General features: G+C 38.0%; 1 protein-coding gene and 1 long non-coding RNA gene across 6 annotated transcripts in view; one reads left to right on the top strand and one right to left on the bottom strand.

Annotated features, from left to right (window-relative positions):
* Ncoa2 (nuclear receptor coactivator 2) overlaps nucleotides 1–18,922 on the top strand; it is a 273,451-nt gene that overhangs the window by 201,429 nt on the left and 53,100 nt on the right. For 3 of the 5 annotated variants that reach the window (XM_048358685.1, XM_048358687.1, XM_048358686.1), the window contains 3 exons: nucleotides 10,300–10,403; nucleotides 14,116–14,293; nucleotides 17,614–17,802. In XM_048358685.1, coding sequence (XP_048214642.1) covers nucleotides 10,300–10,403; nucleotides 14,116–14,293; nucleotides 17,614–17,802 — 471 coding nt within the window. Of the gene's footprint in view, nucleotides 1–10,299; nucleotides 10,404–14,115; nucleotides 14,294–14,620; nucleotides 14,705–17,613; nucleotides 17,803–18,922 lie in introns of all 5 variants that reach the window. The other 2 variants (XM_048358684.1, XM_048358683.1) reach the window with 1 other exon arrangement.
* LOC125360656 lies at nucleotides 1,909–10,683 on the bottom strand. Its single transcript, XR_007212784.1, has 3 exons — nucleotides 10,664–10,683; nucleotides 7,034–7,040; nucleotides 1,909–2,040 (listed from the first exon to the last, which is right to left on the bottom strand). It is a non-coding gene; the product is annotated as an uncharacterized LOC125360656 (long non-coding RNA).

Genomic DNA, 18,922 nt, shown 5'->3' with positions numbered 1-18,922 from the left:
CCTTAATTTGGACAGCAAACTGACAGGCTTTAAATGTTCTAATTTCTTGTGAGTGGATATGATTACTTAAATATAGCCCCTTGTATTTGAGAGCACAATATAAACCTCAAGGATACTACTAGTCACTATAACAATGATTTCCCCCACAACTTACACAGAATGCTGTGTGTATAAGGAAAAATGCTACATGTATAAGGAAGGAAGAAGAAGGCTACCTCTTGTCTACACTTTTGTTGGACTCTAAAACATATACATGCATAAGGAAGGAAGAAGAAGGCTACCTCTTGTCTACACTTTTGTTGGACTCTAAAACATATAAGCACTGGCAATTTCTAAGATTGTGGACAAGCCTCTGTTGCTACCTGGTTTGATGCAGGTCAGCTCTTGAAGAATGCATACTTGTTGTCTGCTGCTTTAAGCTGTTGTAGATGTTTGCTTGATGGTTCACTGCCCTTACTACTTCATTTGGAGAGAATTCATGCCATATGAAATTTGAAGCATACTTTAAAGATTGATTTAAACCTGTTCTCATTGTGGAATACAGTAATTATTGAACAGAGATTTGGTAAGAACTCTTTCTAGAAAGCACATTGAATTAAGAGTACTATGATAAGACTAATGAAACATCATTTTGTGTCGAATTAGGAAGATCTCCTCTTGGATTGTTTTCCAAATGTTTCACAGTCCTCTTCCTTTTGCCTACTGTTTTAATTGATTTCTTACTCAATTTAGTGATGTGCTATGCAATCTAAGTTTGGAGATAATTATTCAAAATATAGATACAGGGACCTGGTTTACATGGCAAGGCCTAGAGTTCAAATTCTAGTACCTATCCTCACCTCCAAAAAAGCTAACAAATACCGATCAGACTTCTCTTTCTTATATAACTTTCCTGCTGGTTTGGAGGTGGTTAATGGTTTGGCATATTTGGTCTTCAGAATGAATCTTTTAACCAGTCTTTACTCACATCAGTGTTAGTAGCCGGAGACTGGCCCAGCTGATCACTCTTTTCTTGAGTGCTGGAAGACAAATCCTAACTCCTCTGTTCCTCACAGCATTTTGCCTTACTTGATCAACTCTCATAACTGAATAGCCTTGCCAGTGCCAAGTTCATAAAGACCAAGGCCATTTTGAATTTATGTGTAAAAAAGTGAGTTGAAAATGAAAACACTAGTGGCGCTGGTGGCTCATGCTTGTAATCCTAACTACTCAGGAGGCTGAGATCTGAGGATCATGGTTCAAAGCCAGCCTGGCCAGGAAAGTCAATGAGACTCTTATCTCCAGTTAACTGCCAGAAAACCGGAAGTGGTGCTATGGCTCAAAGTGGTAGAGCCTTGAGTGAAAGACCTCAGTGACAGCGCCCATGCCCTGAGTTCAAGCCCTGTGACTGAATAAAAGGAAGGAAAAAGAAACTGAAAACTATTTGAAGAATTGAACAGAATAAACTTTACTTTATGTTTTGTAAAAATGATATTTTGTATAATTTCTTTTAACAAAAGTTGTTTTGGACCCTGTAGAACTTCTGACTGATCAACTCCTAGAATTATGCACTTTTTACCCATCTTTTCTTGAGTCTTGATAGTAAACTTGTGTTCTTTCATTTCTGTAGGGTAAGGATTAAAAAAAAATTAGAGGTATCTATCTATCTGCCTCTATTATCTATCTATCTGTATGTATACACACACATATATACATATATAGACACACACATATGCTGTGTGTGTTAACTACTATGTAGTCCCATTCCCATACAAGGTTCCTAACATTAGAAAACAAGAACAAAATTTTGTGAGACATAAAACTTACAAAGAAGGAGCAGTGACCCAACACATAATGGTGGTTACGAACTGACTAATGGTACTCTTTCCTTCAGTAATTGTTCAAGTACCTCAGATCTCAAATAACCCCAGGTTTTCCTCCCTAGATGCTCACTTAGGATTTCTTCAGAGCTTTGTCTTAGTTACCAGCTTACAGAGTTGATCCATACTGAACCAATCGTGTGTGTGTGTGTGTGTGCACGCACGTGTGCATGTGTGCGTGCTGGTTGTGGGACTTGAACTTAAGACCTGGACCTTGTCCCTCCCTGACTTTTTTACTCAAATCTAGTACTCTACCAATTGAGTCACAGCCCTGCTTCTGGCTTTTTGATAGTTAATTGGAATCTCACAGACTTCTGCTTGGTCTAGCTTTGAATCTCAATCATCAGATCTCAGCCTTCCTGAGTAGCTAGGATTACAGGTATGAGCCACCAGTACCCAGCTTAAACCAAATTGTTAGCTATTACAGATTTTTGGCTGTGAGATACCTGGGGAGTATTAACTAGACTGTATGTTTTTTGTTTTTTTTTTTCGGGATCATGCTTCTCCTCAGCTTTGACTCCGGAAGCAGATACCATTGACCCTGATCTGAAGCAGATCTGCAGAGACCTCTCTTACATTGGCCTCAGATACTGCAGTCACTACTTTATCCTGGGGAATTGGACTCTTTTGCCCATGAAGAAGCTGCCCATGCTCCTTCCTGTTTTGTGCTTTTTCTGGCACTGCTTTTGAATCACATATGTCTTTGAAAGAAACCACTTTTATAATTTCTGACTCATGATTATTACATGCCCTTATTCGGATAGCTTCTAAACCCTTAGCTAATACATTAGAATTTATTCTAATAAGCAGTCTTCCTGTATATTTGGTCATCCTTCATGATGTTCCATTGTTGTAGATGAAGGTAGTGGCACATGACCACACTGAATGAGTTATTGCTACTGTAGCAAAGTTACTGATATATGTACCTGTTGCCTAGTCACTCCATCATTTGTGCCACTTCTAAAAACACGTTTCCTTGGGTTCTTGCCTTCTGACTACACTGACAGGTTGTATATGGGGCACTAAGCAAAAATATATGGGTGACAACAGAATGGATGATTTTATGAGCAAAAAGCAGTTTCTAGCAAGTTTTACCTGAGTCTGTTCAGATAACTGGCTACCCCTGTCTTGATAATTGTATGCCAACAGATTTTCAGTTTGTGGCATGATTATTGAATCTATTTTAGTCATGCCTCACCATTGATTAAAATGAACCCAAGTCTCTTGCTTTCCCTGAAGTATAACTGGGTGGAGATGGCCTTTGGTTAATTTTGCTGATTTTCATGCCAGAGAAAATCATGATATGGTAACAAGAAGCTCAATGTAAGAAAGAGAGGGAAGCAACTTGGGACTTAGGTTCCTCCCATTACTAAAGAAAGTGCAGCTGCACATTTTTAATATGCATCGCAGGAGACTTAAGCAGCTCGATGATATATAGTGCATTAATGTTGAAAAGATAAACACATTTGGTGAGCAAAGGAAGGGCCTTGTGTTTTTATGTTAGCAGAATGCTTCCTAATGAATAAGAATGTGCTGCTGGCTTTACAGAGCCATATGGCAGCTTTTCTAATTTTAGTTCTTTGCAGATGCATAATTCTCTCCTTTTACCTTCTAGAACCATTGAGGTGCTACGTAACTTTATAATATTTAGTATGTTGTTCTTGGTCAGAAACTGCCGTCATTGTTTCAGTAACTTTGCTCTGCATGGATTTTACTGCTGCTGGGTTTGATGGTCTCTTGACTTGAAACCATCCAGTTCCTAAATACAAGGGGAAAAAAGGAAGGTGTATTCCCAGTAGAGTCTTAATATTTGTTGTGGGGGGCAATTAGACTTGTGTTTGATGTCAGTCCACTGAAAAATTGAAAAGTTTCTGGGTGAGTGATTTTACTCATTTTGAAGCAAGGCAACCTATTACAAAACTTGCACAAATGTATCAGGCTCATTTTAGACAGAGATTGTAATGCTTTAAATAATGTAACTTGAGTGAATGTAATTTGTCTTCATGCTTGACCAAACCTAAAAAATGACTTAAACTTTTAATTGGCTTTCATGTCAGAGATATCTCAACATCAGCTGTGCAATTTTTTTCTATACATTTGGGGTTTTTTTCCTATGTATTAGTAAGTGCCCTACATGTTATCTCTCAGTTGACATACTTTTATAGACTTAAGTGGTATTAGTTTGACTTCTGATTTTTTTTAAGATAACCTAATATCTACAAGCTTTCTGCAGCCTTTTCAGATGGTTTTAAAGAAAGAGTATCGACTTCTGCCATGATGAACAGACATTAAATGTCATGTAGACTTCTGAGTCATCACTGGTGGTTGCCACTGCTCTGCTGGAGTTCAAATGGTAGTGTGGCTGTCCCCTGAGCCATAACACTCCTTTTTGTTTAGGGATGGGACCCTGTTCTTGTAGTGTTTCTGATCTTGGTACACTTGCTAAAAACAAATAGACAAGACTCCATGATATGAACCAAAACATTACCAAAACACAATAAGTGATACTTAAGAATATATATTTTACAAAAGACAAAAGAAATATGACAGTAGAGTTGAAGAAAACAAAAGAATATGTAGGGCTGGGGATATGGCCTAGTGGCAAGAGTGCCTGCCTCATATACATGAGGCCCTGGGTTGGATTCCCCAGCACCACATATACAGAAAATGGCCAGAAGTGGTGCTGTGGCTCAAGTGGCAGAGTGCTAGCCTTGAGCAAAAAGAAGCCAGGGACAGTGCTCAGGCCCTGAGTCCAAACCCCAGGACTGGCAAAAAAAAAAAAAAAAAAAAAAAAAAAGAATATGTAAAGGTCTTTTGAAAATACCTTACCATTTATTAGTATCTAATGATCAAACCTTAATTTATTTTCATCAAAAAACTAGAATTTTACAACACCAATAATAAAAAGCAGTTTAATCTAGCTGCTTAAAGAATACTCTTATATTGTTACATCAGTCACAAATAATAATTACTTATAAAAAGCATATGGAATATAATGTTAATGATTTTCTTCCAGTGTGTGGCATGACTCATCTTAATACAGTCCCTAAAGACGCAGGGTTTTGTTCTTTCTTTAGAACTGGAAATCTACTTAATTGGTATTGGATTTTCTGGAGTTCAGACAAATGGAGAAAGCGATCAGGAGAGATTGCTCTGGAAACAACCACCCAGATTTTTTTCTTTTTGTCATTATTTGTAAAACTGCTATTAAAAAATCATAAGTTATGATTTTTTAAACATTTTTTAGAAGTGAAGAAGGGACAGAATTCAGAGTTTCACTGTTACTATCTTAGGTTATATTAGGTTATCTTTAAAAATAGTAAGTTTTCCAGGAAATGGAAACATGGGTATCTTTTTTGTTGTTGGTGGTGGTGGTAGTAGTGGTGGTGGTATTTTTGTGTGGTAGTCTTTTTTCTTTTTCAGGGGACAAAACGGAGGGAGGAAGGGTAAACAAATGCAGTTATGCTGCTGAGTACACACTATGTGGAAATTGAACTATGTAACTTGTGAACTCTGACAGGAGAAAACTGAGGAAAAGCAAAGGAAGGGGTGATATTGTCCAAAAAAGAAATGTACTCATTACCTAACTTATGAAAAGGTAACTTGTTTATATATTGCCTTAATAATAATGATAAAACTATATATATATATATGTATTTTTTTTAAAGAAGAATGAGTTTGGGCTGGGTGCTGGTGGCTCACATCTGTAATCCTAGCTACTCAGGAGTCTGAGACTTAAGTTCAAAGCCAGCCTGGGCAGGAAAGTCTGTGAGACTCTTATCTCCAATTAACCACCAGGAAACCAGTAGTGGATCTGTGTCTCAAAGTGGTAGAGCACTTGCCTTGAGCAAAACAGCTCAGGGACAATGCCCAAGCCCTGAGTTCAAGTCCTATGACCAACAACAACAACAACAAAAAGATTAAATTTAATACTCAAAGTGCAGCAGAAGGACTATGGATACAGCTAAGTGGTTAATAAGAGCATTTGCCTAGGATGTCCAACAAAGCCCTGGGTTTGTCCCCCAACACCACAAGAAAATTTCAGGCAACAGAGTTATTCTCTAATACATAGCTAACAATGCATGGGGAGACATGATGAAGTCAAGATATAGAGGAGAAGACACATTTTCTTAGGCACTGGAAATTAGCATCTCGTTCTCCAATTTAAAAACACCATCTAAAATAATGAGATTTCATAAGATTTCGATCATGAAACTCTGGAACTAGCTCTCTACTGTGGAGTTTACTGAAGGGTATTTTTGTAACTGAATTTATTTTTATGGTCAATGGATGCAAAATATAGAAAACCAAATATAGTTTGTGACCACTGAGAAAATTGCCTAATTTAGTGTTTTAGTATAGTAATGCTGTACTTACAGACATATAAATATATCTTAAGGATTTAAGCTTATTTTTATCTCCTACATAAAAAAGCAACATACTCATTACTGAAATGCTCTGTCAAGATACCAGCATATGTCCAATTAGCATAATACTAAATTTCAAGAGTCCTTTTAGTCTTTCTCTTTCTGCCACTGTCTTCCAGCGTCCCTCCTCCTCCTCCTTCTCCTCCTCCTCCTCCTTCTATTTAATTTTAAAACTCTACTGAACAGAGAGAGGTAGTCTTGAAATACTCAAACAACATGTTCAGGACTAGTTTAATTTAGATTTCACTTATATTATTGAAGCCATATTTCTGGGTGTTTTCTATCACTTCATATTGAGTTTTTTTTTAATATTGAGGACTAAGCCAAAGCATAAATTCAATACCGAATTGAAGAATAAATAATAAGTTAGGTAGAAATTACATATATTCCAAACATGCTCATGAAGAGAAAAATAAGTTCCTTATTTCTGGTATTTCTTTAAGTCACAAGTAATAAAAAGTCCTCATTCTCCTAATGTTACCTAAATTGCATTTGTGTAAGCAAGCATTGCAACATTTTGTCCAAAGTTCTTTTACAGTCTTTAGACTCATTTGGAGTTTTCTTTCAAGTTACATGTTCTACTATTTCAAAATGATCAAATGAAAATGTTCAGGGTTTTTGTTTTTGTTTTTAAGTAAGAGATTGCTAGAGCTACAGCTCAATTGAGCTTTTTGCCAATATTCCTAAGTGCTGTTTTTCAAGGCTAGACTGAAATTTTTTAGTAGCTTAAAGTCACACATCCATTACCATGTGTCTCTTTGTTGCATCTACATGTATATCCCACAGCATAGGAAAAATATTTTCAACTGTGACCAGCTATTTTTCTCTCCACTCTCAAAATTAGTTCCTTGCAGTTAAGACCTTGTCATTCATTTAATTGTAATTGTTTTGCTCCTGGCAAAAGTCCCAGCTTTCTACCAGAGGCTTGTTCACTTTGCTTGAACCCATCTTGCAGGCCCAGATAGGACACCGAGGCCCATCTCCCAGGCAATGTCCCCCCCCCTCACATACACCACTCAAACTATGACACTAGTATTTGCTTCTGTTCCTTGTCTTTTAAACATTTATTAGTTTAATAGTATAAAGGGCTTATTTTGTTATTATAAATAATATTTCAGAGTAATCTTTTTACCTAACTACCCCAGTCACGCACCAAACAAATTTTATCTTAAATAAAGTATCTCCTAATTTAAAATGTAGACCCTTATCTTACATTATATTTTATTAAAAATTCCTAAAAAATACTGTGCCAGTTTGGTACTGATTCTACATATCTCATAAAACCCTAAATTTTTGCCTTGAGCATGTTACTATACTGTTACTAGACTGTCCTGGATTCCCTCCACATTCCCACAATGCACAAGAGCCCAAGGAAGGGTAATATAAGCCCTATCCATAGCTAGTGAGATTACACATAGAGCAATGTGGGTGGAATCACGTGAGGTAAGTCCAGGACTGCTCTTCAGCCAAATGTCACCTGAAAATTAGTTAAAGGAACAGATACAGGACATAGGACATGTTCTGTCCTTGCACTGTGAGTAAAAGAGGAAGCAGAACCTGAGAAATCGATAGCTTACAAATGAAATGATCAAATGTTACATATGATTCGGGTTCTACTTGGAATGAAAGAGATTCTAGAAAAAATGGAGGGAAGGATGTCCTATGTATGAAGTGACATTTATTTATTTAGTTATCTGTTAATAGTTGAATTCAGTTCAGCAATTCATGTGTACAGTGTATTTTTTAAAATTTCTTTATTGTATGGTAAAGGTGATATACTGAGGGGTTACATAAATCAGATAAACAGTACATTTCTTTTTGAACAGTGCCACCCTGCACGATGCATCTTAGTCACCCCTTCTATCATTCTCCCCTGAATCTAGCTATCCCAACGGCACCTATTCTCTCAAGTTTCCTAGTTCCGTTTTCACATATATACATTGAGTGTTATGAATATATTCCCCACCATTCCTTCATCTTTTTTGCTCAGAACCAGTGTTCTAACACTTGAACCACATCCTATTTGTGGCTTTTTTCTGGTTAAATGGAGATAAATCTCATGGACTTGTTGGCTGGGGCTGGCTTCTAACCACAATTCTCAGATCTTGGCCTCATGAGGAACTATGATTTATAAATGAGAGCCATGGTGCTCAGTTTTATTTCATTTATTCTTGATTCAGTGTATGATATACCAAAGGCAAGCAAGGAAACTGAAGCTTTAAAAGTGGCTAGCTATGAGCCAGACTTGTACCAAGTCATCTTCTTCTTCCAGTGATAAATGCATCATGGGAGCTTACCATCATGAGACTGGAAAAATTTGGTGGACCTGAATAATTCATTAATTCTTCTCTAGGTTCCAGAAATCAGTCTTTATTTTCAAAATATTGTATGAAACCATTTTTCAAATTATATTCAGGGAAACAAATTGATTGTGTTATTTGTAGTATGTTGAATTTTTTTTGCATTTAATTATCTCACTGTGTGTATGTGGTTCTAAGGAGACTCCCATTGAGGAATGAATGCTCAGGATGAGTAGAGCTCAGTACTGTACATCAACCACATGATTCATTTTTCCCATAACACTGCCCAATTTCTGCCATGCCATCTTTCAGAAAATATAATTTGTGCTATATCCGTTAGACTAAGCATATTCACTTTTGCCTTGGTTCTTGGGTAACATTTGTTTTTTGTTTTGTTTTTCACGAAATTCAGGGCAAGACGATCACACAATGATTTAAACACAGCTGATAACCGAATGAGTGCTGTATTAGCCAAGCTTCATAAAGGGGTATTGGGGGGATTTAACATTTTCTGTGTGTGTTTCCCAGGGGCGTGAACTTTGGGTCTAGGCACTGTCCCTACACTTTTTTGCTGAAGGCTAGCGTTCTATCACTTGAGCCACAGCTCCACTTTCAGTTTTTTTAGTGATTATTTGGAAATAAGAGTTTCATGGACTTTCCTGTCCCAGCTGACCTTGAACCAGGCTCCTCAGATCTCAGCCTCCTGATTAGCTAGAATTATAAGCATGAAACACTGGTGCTTGGCTAAAAATTTTTTATTTTGAAATTTCTTTTGATTTAAAAAAAGTTTTTTGAACCACACTTGGTCAAAACTGTAATATGTATGTGAATACAGTAGGTTTACTATAAAATGTTCGTGTGTGGTGTTACAAATAATTGGCACACCCTTTTTGTGTTGTTTTCTAGAGAGTTGTTGACAGATATATTACATTTTAAACTTTGTGGTGCTCTTGAAATAACTAGCTTATACATATATTGATAAATATGCATCTCTTTCTCCCATGAGCTTTTTCACTAAATATCCTTGTGGGGTGTCTTGTGGGCCTTAAGTTTCAGTCCTGGAGCACTACATTGGCACCTCTGTAGCAGATCAGAGCATAGCTATTGGTCTTCTCTTAGTAAAATGCCAGATAAGGCCCTCTCCCTCTGCTTTAAATCATTAAGCCTTTTGAACAAGGTAGAGACCATGTCTTTAAACTTCAGTGTGAGCAGATTGGAGTAGTAAAAGTCAAGGCTGACCTCCCAGAGTGTCATGTGGGAACAACCATAGCTGGTTAAGACTTTACTATTTCTTCTCCCAAATGTGTGCAGATATATTTCTGCTAGTGCTCTTAAATTGACTTTGCAACAGACCAACCCTCCTTTATCCTAGTTTAGGGAATCTGTCCTGTAGAAACTAATTGTGCCATAGTATATAATGGTTTCATAATCTGGGGAAAAAAATGCCAGCCAGGGACTAGCACAAAACCTCTAAACTCATTTTCTCTTCAGCCTGAAAGGGGATCTGAGCCACAGGTTCTAGAGGTGAAAAGTTAATGCCTGGCTCCTGCTGCCAGCCATCTCTCCTGTTTAGGAGCAATGGGAGTGTACGTTCTCTTATAGCCACATCTGATCCCACTAGAGATTTTATAAATCATTACAATAAAAATATTTCCGTGTCACTCTGCCCTTGAAATAGTACCACCATTTAATTCGCACTTATGTTTGTTGCAGAGAAAGCAGCAGCTGCCAACATAGATGAAGTACAGAAGTCAGACGTGTCATCTACGGGGCAGGGTGTCATCGACAAGGATGCTCTGGGGCCTATGATGCTGGAGGTAGCACTTTCCTCATTTGCTTCTGTAATTTAAATGTTATTGATCTTCATATGATTAGATTTAATTTCAGGTGAATTAATTAGAGTAGAACCCACATCAGTACAACAGAGCTTGAGCTTAGTTAAATATGTGTGTATGTAAATATCTATATCCTGGCTCTTCCAGTATTAGGTTTGAAATTAACAACATAGTTAGACTAACTAGATGAGAACAAAGTCAAGTTTAAATTGTCACTTGATCACTCTTTTGTGTGGGGGCACGCGTGTGCATGCATGTGTGCACAAGTGTGCAAACACACCAGTACCAGGTCTTGAACTCTGGACATGGAGGTTATCCCTTAGCTTTTTTGCTCAAGGCTGGCACTCTACCTCTTGAGACACAGCTCCACTTGTGGCTTGTTTGGGTGGCTAATTGAAGAAAATAATCTCACAGACATTCCTGTTTGTCTGGCTTCAAACCTTGATCCTCAAATCTCAACCTTCTCAGTAGATTGGTTTGCAGATGTGGATCACAGGTGCCTGGCAAGTACTCACTTTTGAAAAACATTTTGCAAGTCCTATTACATTCTGTGATAAATTTTAATCTGAAGTATTCCCAGTCTTAAGTTTTATGTGTACCATATACCTAAACCTTTATAAACAGATTAGAACTCAAGAACCAAAGAGGAGCATCATGCTTTTTATGCATACTTCTTCAGATATGCTGGTTTATCTAAAAAAATAAAGTTGAAATAAGAGATAGAAGGAACACTGAAGATAAAGCAGAGTTGATGGTTGACCTTAACTGCCTCTGTATTAACTTGGAGAAGTTAGATGACCAACTACTGTTGAGGATGTATAGCACCAGCTTTCCTATCTTACTAACTTGTACAAAATTCAAAGTGCTTTGCTATACCTGTTTTAAAATTAAAATTTAAGATGTGGGATATAGTAAGATGAGAGGGAACAATGTCAGTGAATATATAACAAGAAACTGTAGAACCTGAGACATAAATTATGTCAGTTCTCAAGATCATTTACTCTGCTGATAGGCTGAGGCTGGAAAGTACTGCATCGCCAGAAGCTGCAGCATTGTCATTATGAATCAATTCACTCACTGCAGCACCCTCACAGATATAAGAAATTAGGATTTTTAAAACAGCCAGTACTCTTCCAATCTTACTGTCTTTTTTTTTCAGTTGGTTCATAGATATTTATTTTTAGAAAATCTAATTCTATGAAAATCTACTGTATAATGGAGGGCAGGAGGGAGGGAAGAGACAGGAAAGATTAAAGATCATCTGTCCCACTAGTTGTACTTAGAAATAACAAAATTTGTTCCCTGGGGCTGGACCTGCTGTCCAAGAGGCTTTCAATGACTCTGTGTTGAGCTTTGTTTATCTTCTCTTGAATCACTGGCTTGAAAACATTCAACCACCATTTCCAGGGAAAAAACAGAACCACGTTTAGCCTGATTTTTCCCTACTCATCCAGGCAGTAGAAAGCCAGAGAACGCCACTTGCATTTGGTTATTAGAAGCACATAATGAAAACTTGTAACCATGTGGATGATTTGGAATTACATGAAAGAAAGTGGGTGATTTCCTTTGGAAAATTGTTGATCTACAAACAAGAAGTTGATTTGAAAATTATTGGAATCTAAATTGTTAGAACTGGGAAGTTTCCACATACCGTGTTTATTTATTATGTCTGGGAGGAGGTCTGGGGATTACAGTGGGAACTCCTGGGAAGACGTGAGGCATCTAAAAAGAAACTTAAAAAGAAGCTTAGTATAATTTCGGTCTGCAACTCAAGCCATTTGAGAACAAGTTCATTGTACAAACTGGATTGCTAGATCAGCAAACCTGATTAAATAAAATGAAGCCAACATTTTTGCTATTTCAAAATTATCTGAGAAGTCAATGCATTGAGCCAAGTACATGTGTAGAACATTAGTGCTAAATATATTAGAAAACGTTTGGATGAGTCTAGGGACTTATGACTTGAATTTACATTTTTACTCCTGTTTACATGTAATTATTTCAACAGAGAAAACATGTTCCTGTCGAGCTGTGCTGAGGCCTAGATGCACACTCATGCTTACATCATAGCATAGTGGTTTCTAGGCAACAGAACCAAATGTCAGCTTTTTTTTTTATCAGACCATATTGTAGTGAGCTTTAAAAAAAATACTTATGAGATGAACAACTTCCATCTTTCAGTTTTATTAGGCCACAAATCAGTCTTTTTACCATGGTACAAAGCAATAGGAAGCAACGTGCACTTTCAAAAATGAATGAGAGGTAATATAATTATGAAAACCCTTGTTGAATATGCAGCTAAAACAGTGAGTTTAGAAGGCACCGAACTAATCACCTGACTGCCTTCCTGTTCACTACTACTACTACCAATGCACAAAATTTTACAGGCTTCATGCTGGCCTACTATGGAAAAACCAATTAATGATAGTTTTTTGCTTTGCCCTGAGTATGGTTCATACAATTGACTAAACGTGACAGAAATTTTTAGAAAATAAACAATGTTAATTTAATTTTTTAAAAAGAAAGAATGCGGGGCTGGGAATATGGCCTAGTGGTAAAGTGCTTGCCTCATATACATGAAGCCCTGGGTTCAATTCCTCAGCACCACATATATAGAAAAAAAGCCAGAAGTGGCGCTGTGGCTCAAGTGGTAGAGTACTAGCCTTGAGCAAAAGAAGCTCAGGGACAGTGCCTAGGCCCTGGGTTCAAGCCCCAGAACTGGCCAAAAAAAAAGGAAGAAGAAGAAAGAATGCCTGATGCCAGTGGCTCATTCCTGTAATTTTAGCTGCTCATGAGGCTGAGATCTGAGGATCATGATTCAAAGCCACTTTGGACAGGAAAAACATAAGACCCTTATCTTCAATTAATCATCAAAAAGCCAGAAGTGGAAGTGTGGCTCAAGTGGCAGAGCACTAGCCTTGAACAGAAAAGCTCAGGAATAGTACCCCTAGGCCCTAGTTCAAGCCCCAGAATCAGCAAAAAAAAAAAAGGAGCTTCAACTGATTATCTTATGGCCTTTGGTCATTGTTTTTGGTCTTAGAGGGAAAAGTCTCATTGACCCCTTACTCCTATTGCAATAGGAGTAATTGCAGGAGTAATAGGAGTTACTGCAATTTTCCTAATGCAAAAACATATGAAACAAAGGACTGTGTATTGGGTTAGTAACATCAGAGTTGTGCTGAGTCATATGGAGTAGTTCGTTTTCATCTTTGAAATACAGAAAAATGATGCCTATTCACTTTTTTTTTTTTTTTTTTTGGCCAGTCCTGGGCCTTGGACTCAGGGCCTGAGCACTGTCCCTGGCTTCTTCCCGCTCAAGGCTAGCACTCTGCCACTTGAGCCACAGCGCCGCTTCTGGCCGTTTTCTGTATATGTGGTGCTGGGGAATCGAACCTAGGGCCTCGTGTATCCGAGGCAGGCACTCTTGCCACTAGGCTATATCCCCAGCCCCGCCTATTCACTTTTATTTGGTAGTAATTATGGCTTGATAACTCTGGTGTTTATCACTTAACTTAATCTAAGATGGATTCATTTTTCTTTTCCAAATTGGTAAAGGGGCTAGGAAGATCTTTTTCCCATCCATATATGAATTGTTTCCCTTGAAGAGATCCTTCTCTTCTTAAAAAAAATGCATATAATACTTAATATATATACATACATACATAAATATATAACCATTTGTCTTCTTCTCTAGGCCCTTGATGGGTTCTTCTTTGTGGTGAATCTGGAAGGCAACGTGGTGTTTGTTTCAGAGAATGTGACACAATATCTAAGGTATAACCAGGAAGAGCTGATGAACAAAAGCGTATACAGCATCCTGCACGTTGGGGACCACACTGAATTTGTCAGAAACCTGCTGCCAAAGTCTATAGGTGAATGACATTCTGCTGTCTGCTGGGCCTCTGTCCCCTGCACCCCTCATGATATTTTTATATATATTGTTGTGGTTGGAATGGATAAAATAGATCTATATTTGTGAGTTGGGAATTAGAGAGACTTGGTAGGATTTAGAGGTAGGTACTTAAGTATTTAACATTAGACGTCATGAAAAGAAGGATGTCTTTGGAAACTGATCTTGACTTCAATGGTTCTTTCAATCCTATATTTAAAGTACATGAAAATTATTCATATGACAAGTACTCATGACAACTATCTTCAGAAGTTTTGTTTATTTGTTTTGTTTTTGTTTTTTAAATAAGGTAATAGGGCAGAAGGAATGGCTAAAATGGCCCTGAGTTCAAACCCCAGTACCAACAAAAACAAGAGAGAAAGAGAGAAAGAAGGTAACAAATTGTCTCACCTCTCCCTATCCAATACTAGCACCTTGAATTTGTCCACCTGAAAAGTAGGTCACGAGAAGTTAGATTGAGCTCGTTTTGAGTCCTTCTGGTAAAAACGAGTATGCTGTGTATGTATACAAAATTCTACAAATAAAATACCCAAGAACAAGTGGCATAGAGAGAGGTTCCAGCACATTATTCCTGCAGCCCCAATGGGCTCTTTCCATCTTAAACACTGCCTCCATAGCCCACTCACCATGGCTCAGAGTCCCTGCTTCTTCAGCTTGCCTTGGAGATACTGCCCAGAAGTGTATGATGATTAAGGACCACCTTCTGCAGTGAGGATCACAGCGTGGGCCCACATTAGTTGCTGCCTTGGAGCACTGTGATTCCCACTTAGTCAGTGCTTCTTTGTAAATATTCTCACTTAAACTGATGATGCTAAGAACATCTTCACAGATAAAAGGAGTGCATATTTTAGTACAGAATAAGGTCAGGTCTGAATTGGCAAGTGTTTCTATTCTTTTTCTTAAAACCGTTTATATTAGCAGGTCTTATTATCATCAAAGTACATAGGAACAATCCTTTTCAGATTCCATTATGGCTAACTTTTCCTTGACAGGATAACCCTTTGTTCAAAGCATCTGCAATATTAATACACAATTTAGGAATAGTGGAGTGGGATTCCTTTATTATATTCTCTAATAAATGAAGAAGAAAATGAATCTCTAATTTCAAGTAATGTATATTTTCAGATCTCTTCAGTGATTTCATGTCTTTCAAAGGACCTATACTTATTAATTCCCTTCTCTAAAGAGCTCATTGCCTTACTTTATATAATATCATTCTTTTTTACTTTCAACTAGCATTAATCCAAATCAATAAGAACGCTTCTACTTTTTTTTCCCATTAATTGCCTTATATAGTTTCCATGATGTGAATAAGCTTTTACAAGTGATGATAGTGAAATAAGGGTGTCAAATGTCTTAGGAAAATGTAGAATGCTGGTTGTGGGTCCTTCCATAATTTTAACAAGTCTTACAGTTAACTTGATGTTCCCTGTTTTCTGTCTAGAGCTTCTTTAATTTCCCTACAGCCTAGAAGCCAGGGGTTTAGCAGTAGCTTTACCATACAGCTACTGTGTATAGTGCTCATTGACTAGTGACTTAGACAGGCATATTTGCTTTTCTTTGGGCTTGCTACTTTTTATGTTCTTTTCGTATTTCTACCGGTCCTAAAAATTTTTAATAAATATAATGAATGGCAAAGAAAAGAAAACCACAGTAACAGGATTGATACTTAATGCAAGTTGAACATCTAATTTCTTACCCGATCCATAAACAATTCAGTCACTGTTTTCCATAATACATTGCAACATATGTTGACTTTAGTTCGTTTAGTTTAATATCTCTTTCATTTTTTCCTCTATTTCTTGTTTGTTTGTACCTGTCCTGGGGCTTGAACTCAGGATGTGGGTGATAGCCTTGAACTATTTTCTCAAGTTTAGCACTCTACCACTGAGCCATAGCTCCACTTCTGGCTTTTTTTTTCTCTCTTTTTTGTGGCTAATTTACAAGGCAAGTACTCTTGCCACTAGGCCATGTTCCCAGCCCCTTTTGTGGCTAATTTAAAAGTCTCATGGACAACCCTTCCCAGGCTGTCTGTGAAATAGCATCCTCAGATCTCAGCCTCCCGAGTAGCAAAGACTACAGCACTTGGCTCTATATCTTCTTAAATTAATTTTTAGACTGGTATATGCATTTTAAACTGAAATAGAAGGTGTGTCAAATTTTACATTTGAAAAGAAATAAACCACATTAGCATCGGGTATTGTTGAAGAACTAACTATGCATAGAGCCATTAAGAGAGACTACAGTGGAGTAGCTCAGGAGCAGCCAAGTTATTCTATACATGAAAGTTTCTATAAAATACTAGAATGATCTGTAAGACAAGGCAGAATGAGGGCTGGTGGCATAACGTAAAGGGCAAAGCACCTTCCTACCAAGTGAGAGGCTTTGTGTTTAAACCTCAGTATCCCCTCCCTCCAAAGAAAAAGGAAAGGAAAGAGAGAGGAATCAGTGGATACCTGAGTAGCTAGTAAAGATCTTAGAACACAAGCTCCGTGGAGGGAGTTAGGAGCATCTGATCTTTTAGATGCCATAGCAGCAGGTGATATGCATTGGAATGCAGGAGGTTTAAGCTGGAGAATGTGCAAGATCAGTTTAGATAGATGAAATGGAATTAAATACTGAGGCCCCATCACTAATGGAATGGCCTTTGTACTCTTTTTTTTTGTGTGTGTGTGTGTTTTTTTTTTTTTTTTTTGCCAGTCCTGGGCCTTGGACTCAGGGCCTGAGCACTGTCCCTGGCTTCTTCCCGCTCAAGGCTAGCACTCTGCCACTTGAGCCACAGCGCCGCTTCTGGCCGTTTTCTGTATATGTGGTGCTGGGGAATCGAACCTAGGGCCTCGTGTATCCGAGGCAGGCACTCTTGCCACTAGGCTATATCCCCAGCCCGGCCTTTGTACTCTTGACTATATGAAGTCCAAGTTCTCTCGAGAGAACTTGACTGTATGTAACAGATCATGCCGTTCACAAGGTTTGGGGATAGTAGGTAGCACATAAAACTAAGTTAAGAACTCACAGGAAAACTCAAAAATAGAAACTGTGACCTTTAATAATAAGAAAGCAAGACATGACCTTGAATAAAAATGAGTAAAAAGGAATGTAGATATTTTGAAAATTCCAAGGAGGTACCCACATTGTTAAGATGTTTATTTGAGAATTGCTTCCCTTCTAGATTATTAAAGTATTTGCAAAAGAATCAAGCCCTGTATAAAAGTAATTTGATAACTCAGCATCAGTGAATCTGATGTGGTCTCCTTGTAATGATGGTAACTCTTGCTTTGGTAGTGAACGGGGGATCTTGGTCTGGTGAACCTCCTAGGCGGAACAGCCATACCTTCAACTGTCGGATGCTGGTAAAACCTTTACCTGATTCAGAAGAAGAAGGCCATGATAACCAGGAAGCACACCAGAAATATGAAACTATGCAGTGCTTTGCTGTCTCTCAACCAAAGTCCATCAAAGAAGAAGGAGAAGGTAAGACACACCTAATGTGTCTGTGGAGTTGTTCCTGTATTGATTTCACCCTTAATAATCTGTACCCCCCCAAAAAATGTAGAAGCAGTTTCTGGGGCTTCTTTTCAGTTGTGCGTTTTTTTAGGTTTTTTTTTTTTTAATAAATTCATATGAGGTGTTGTTTGTTTATTTTTGGTGCCAGTTCTGGGCTTGAACTCAGGACCTCTCAGTTGACTTTTTTTAGTCAAGGCTGACAGTCTACTGTATGAGCTACACCTTCACTTCCTGCTTTTTTCTGGTTAATTGCAGATAAGAGTCTCATAGACGTTTGCTCAGGTTAGCTTCAAACTGTGATCTTCTGGATCTCAGCCTCCTGAGCCACTGAGGCATGAGCCAGCAGTGCCTGGAAGTAAATTCAGTTTTTAAGCCCCTAGAACAGCGCTGTTTAGTAGAATGTTCTTCAATGATGAAAGTGACTTATAGTCAGTGTTCAGCATAGTGGCCATGATTCACATTTCTCTTGAACACTTTAAATAAGGCATATAACCAGGGGGCTGCATTTTTAAAATTAAATTTACATTTAAACAGCCACCTGCTACTAGTGACTATGTCCAGAGCAGCTCTAGTAGTGGTTAAATGTTTGGGGAGTACCAAGTTCCTTCGAACATGTAATGCAAATAAGGCACAAAGGTGCAAATAATTTTTTTTTTGCCAGTCCTGGAGCGAGCTTGGACTCAGGGCCTATGCACTGTCCCTGAGCTTCTTTTGCCCGTTAGTAATCTAGCTCTTGAGCACAGCACCACTTCTGGCATTTTCTGTTTATGTGGTGCTGAGGAGTCAAACCCAGGGCTTTGTGCATGGTAGGCAAGCACTCTACTGCTAAGCCACATTCCCAGCCCACAAATAATATTTTTTAATATACTTCAAAGGAATTCATGGAATCCCTCTCCATGGATGCTCAGTCTACAGCATAGTTTAGTAAAAGATATGAAAGTGTGGAAAGGAGGGGCTTCAGATTATGTAAGCTCATTAGGCTGCTTACCATAAAGAAATATTAATGTAGTATGTACCCCTTCATATCCCTAAGCAAGGTGTTATACACAGCTAGATGCCACTCTGTGTAGCACAAAACAGTGTTGGA

This window comes from Perognathus longimembris, chromosome 12, assembly GCF_023159225.1.
Source record: "Perognathus longimembris pacificus isolate PPM17 chromosome 12, ASM2315922v1, whole genome shotgun sequence".
NCBI classification, from domain to species: Eukaryota; Metazoa; Chordata; class Mammalia; order Rodentia; family Heteromyidae; genus Perognathus; species Perognathus longimembris.
This window is presented reverse-complemented; position numbering and strand designations above follow the sequence as displayed.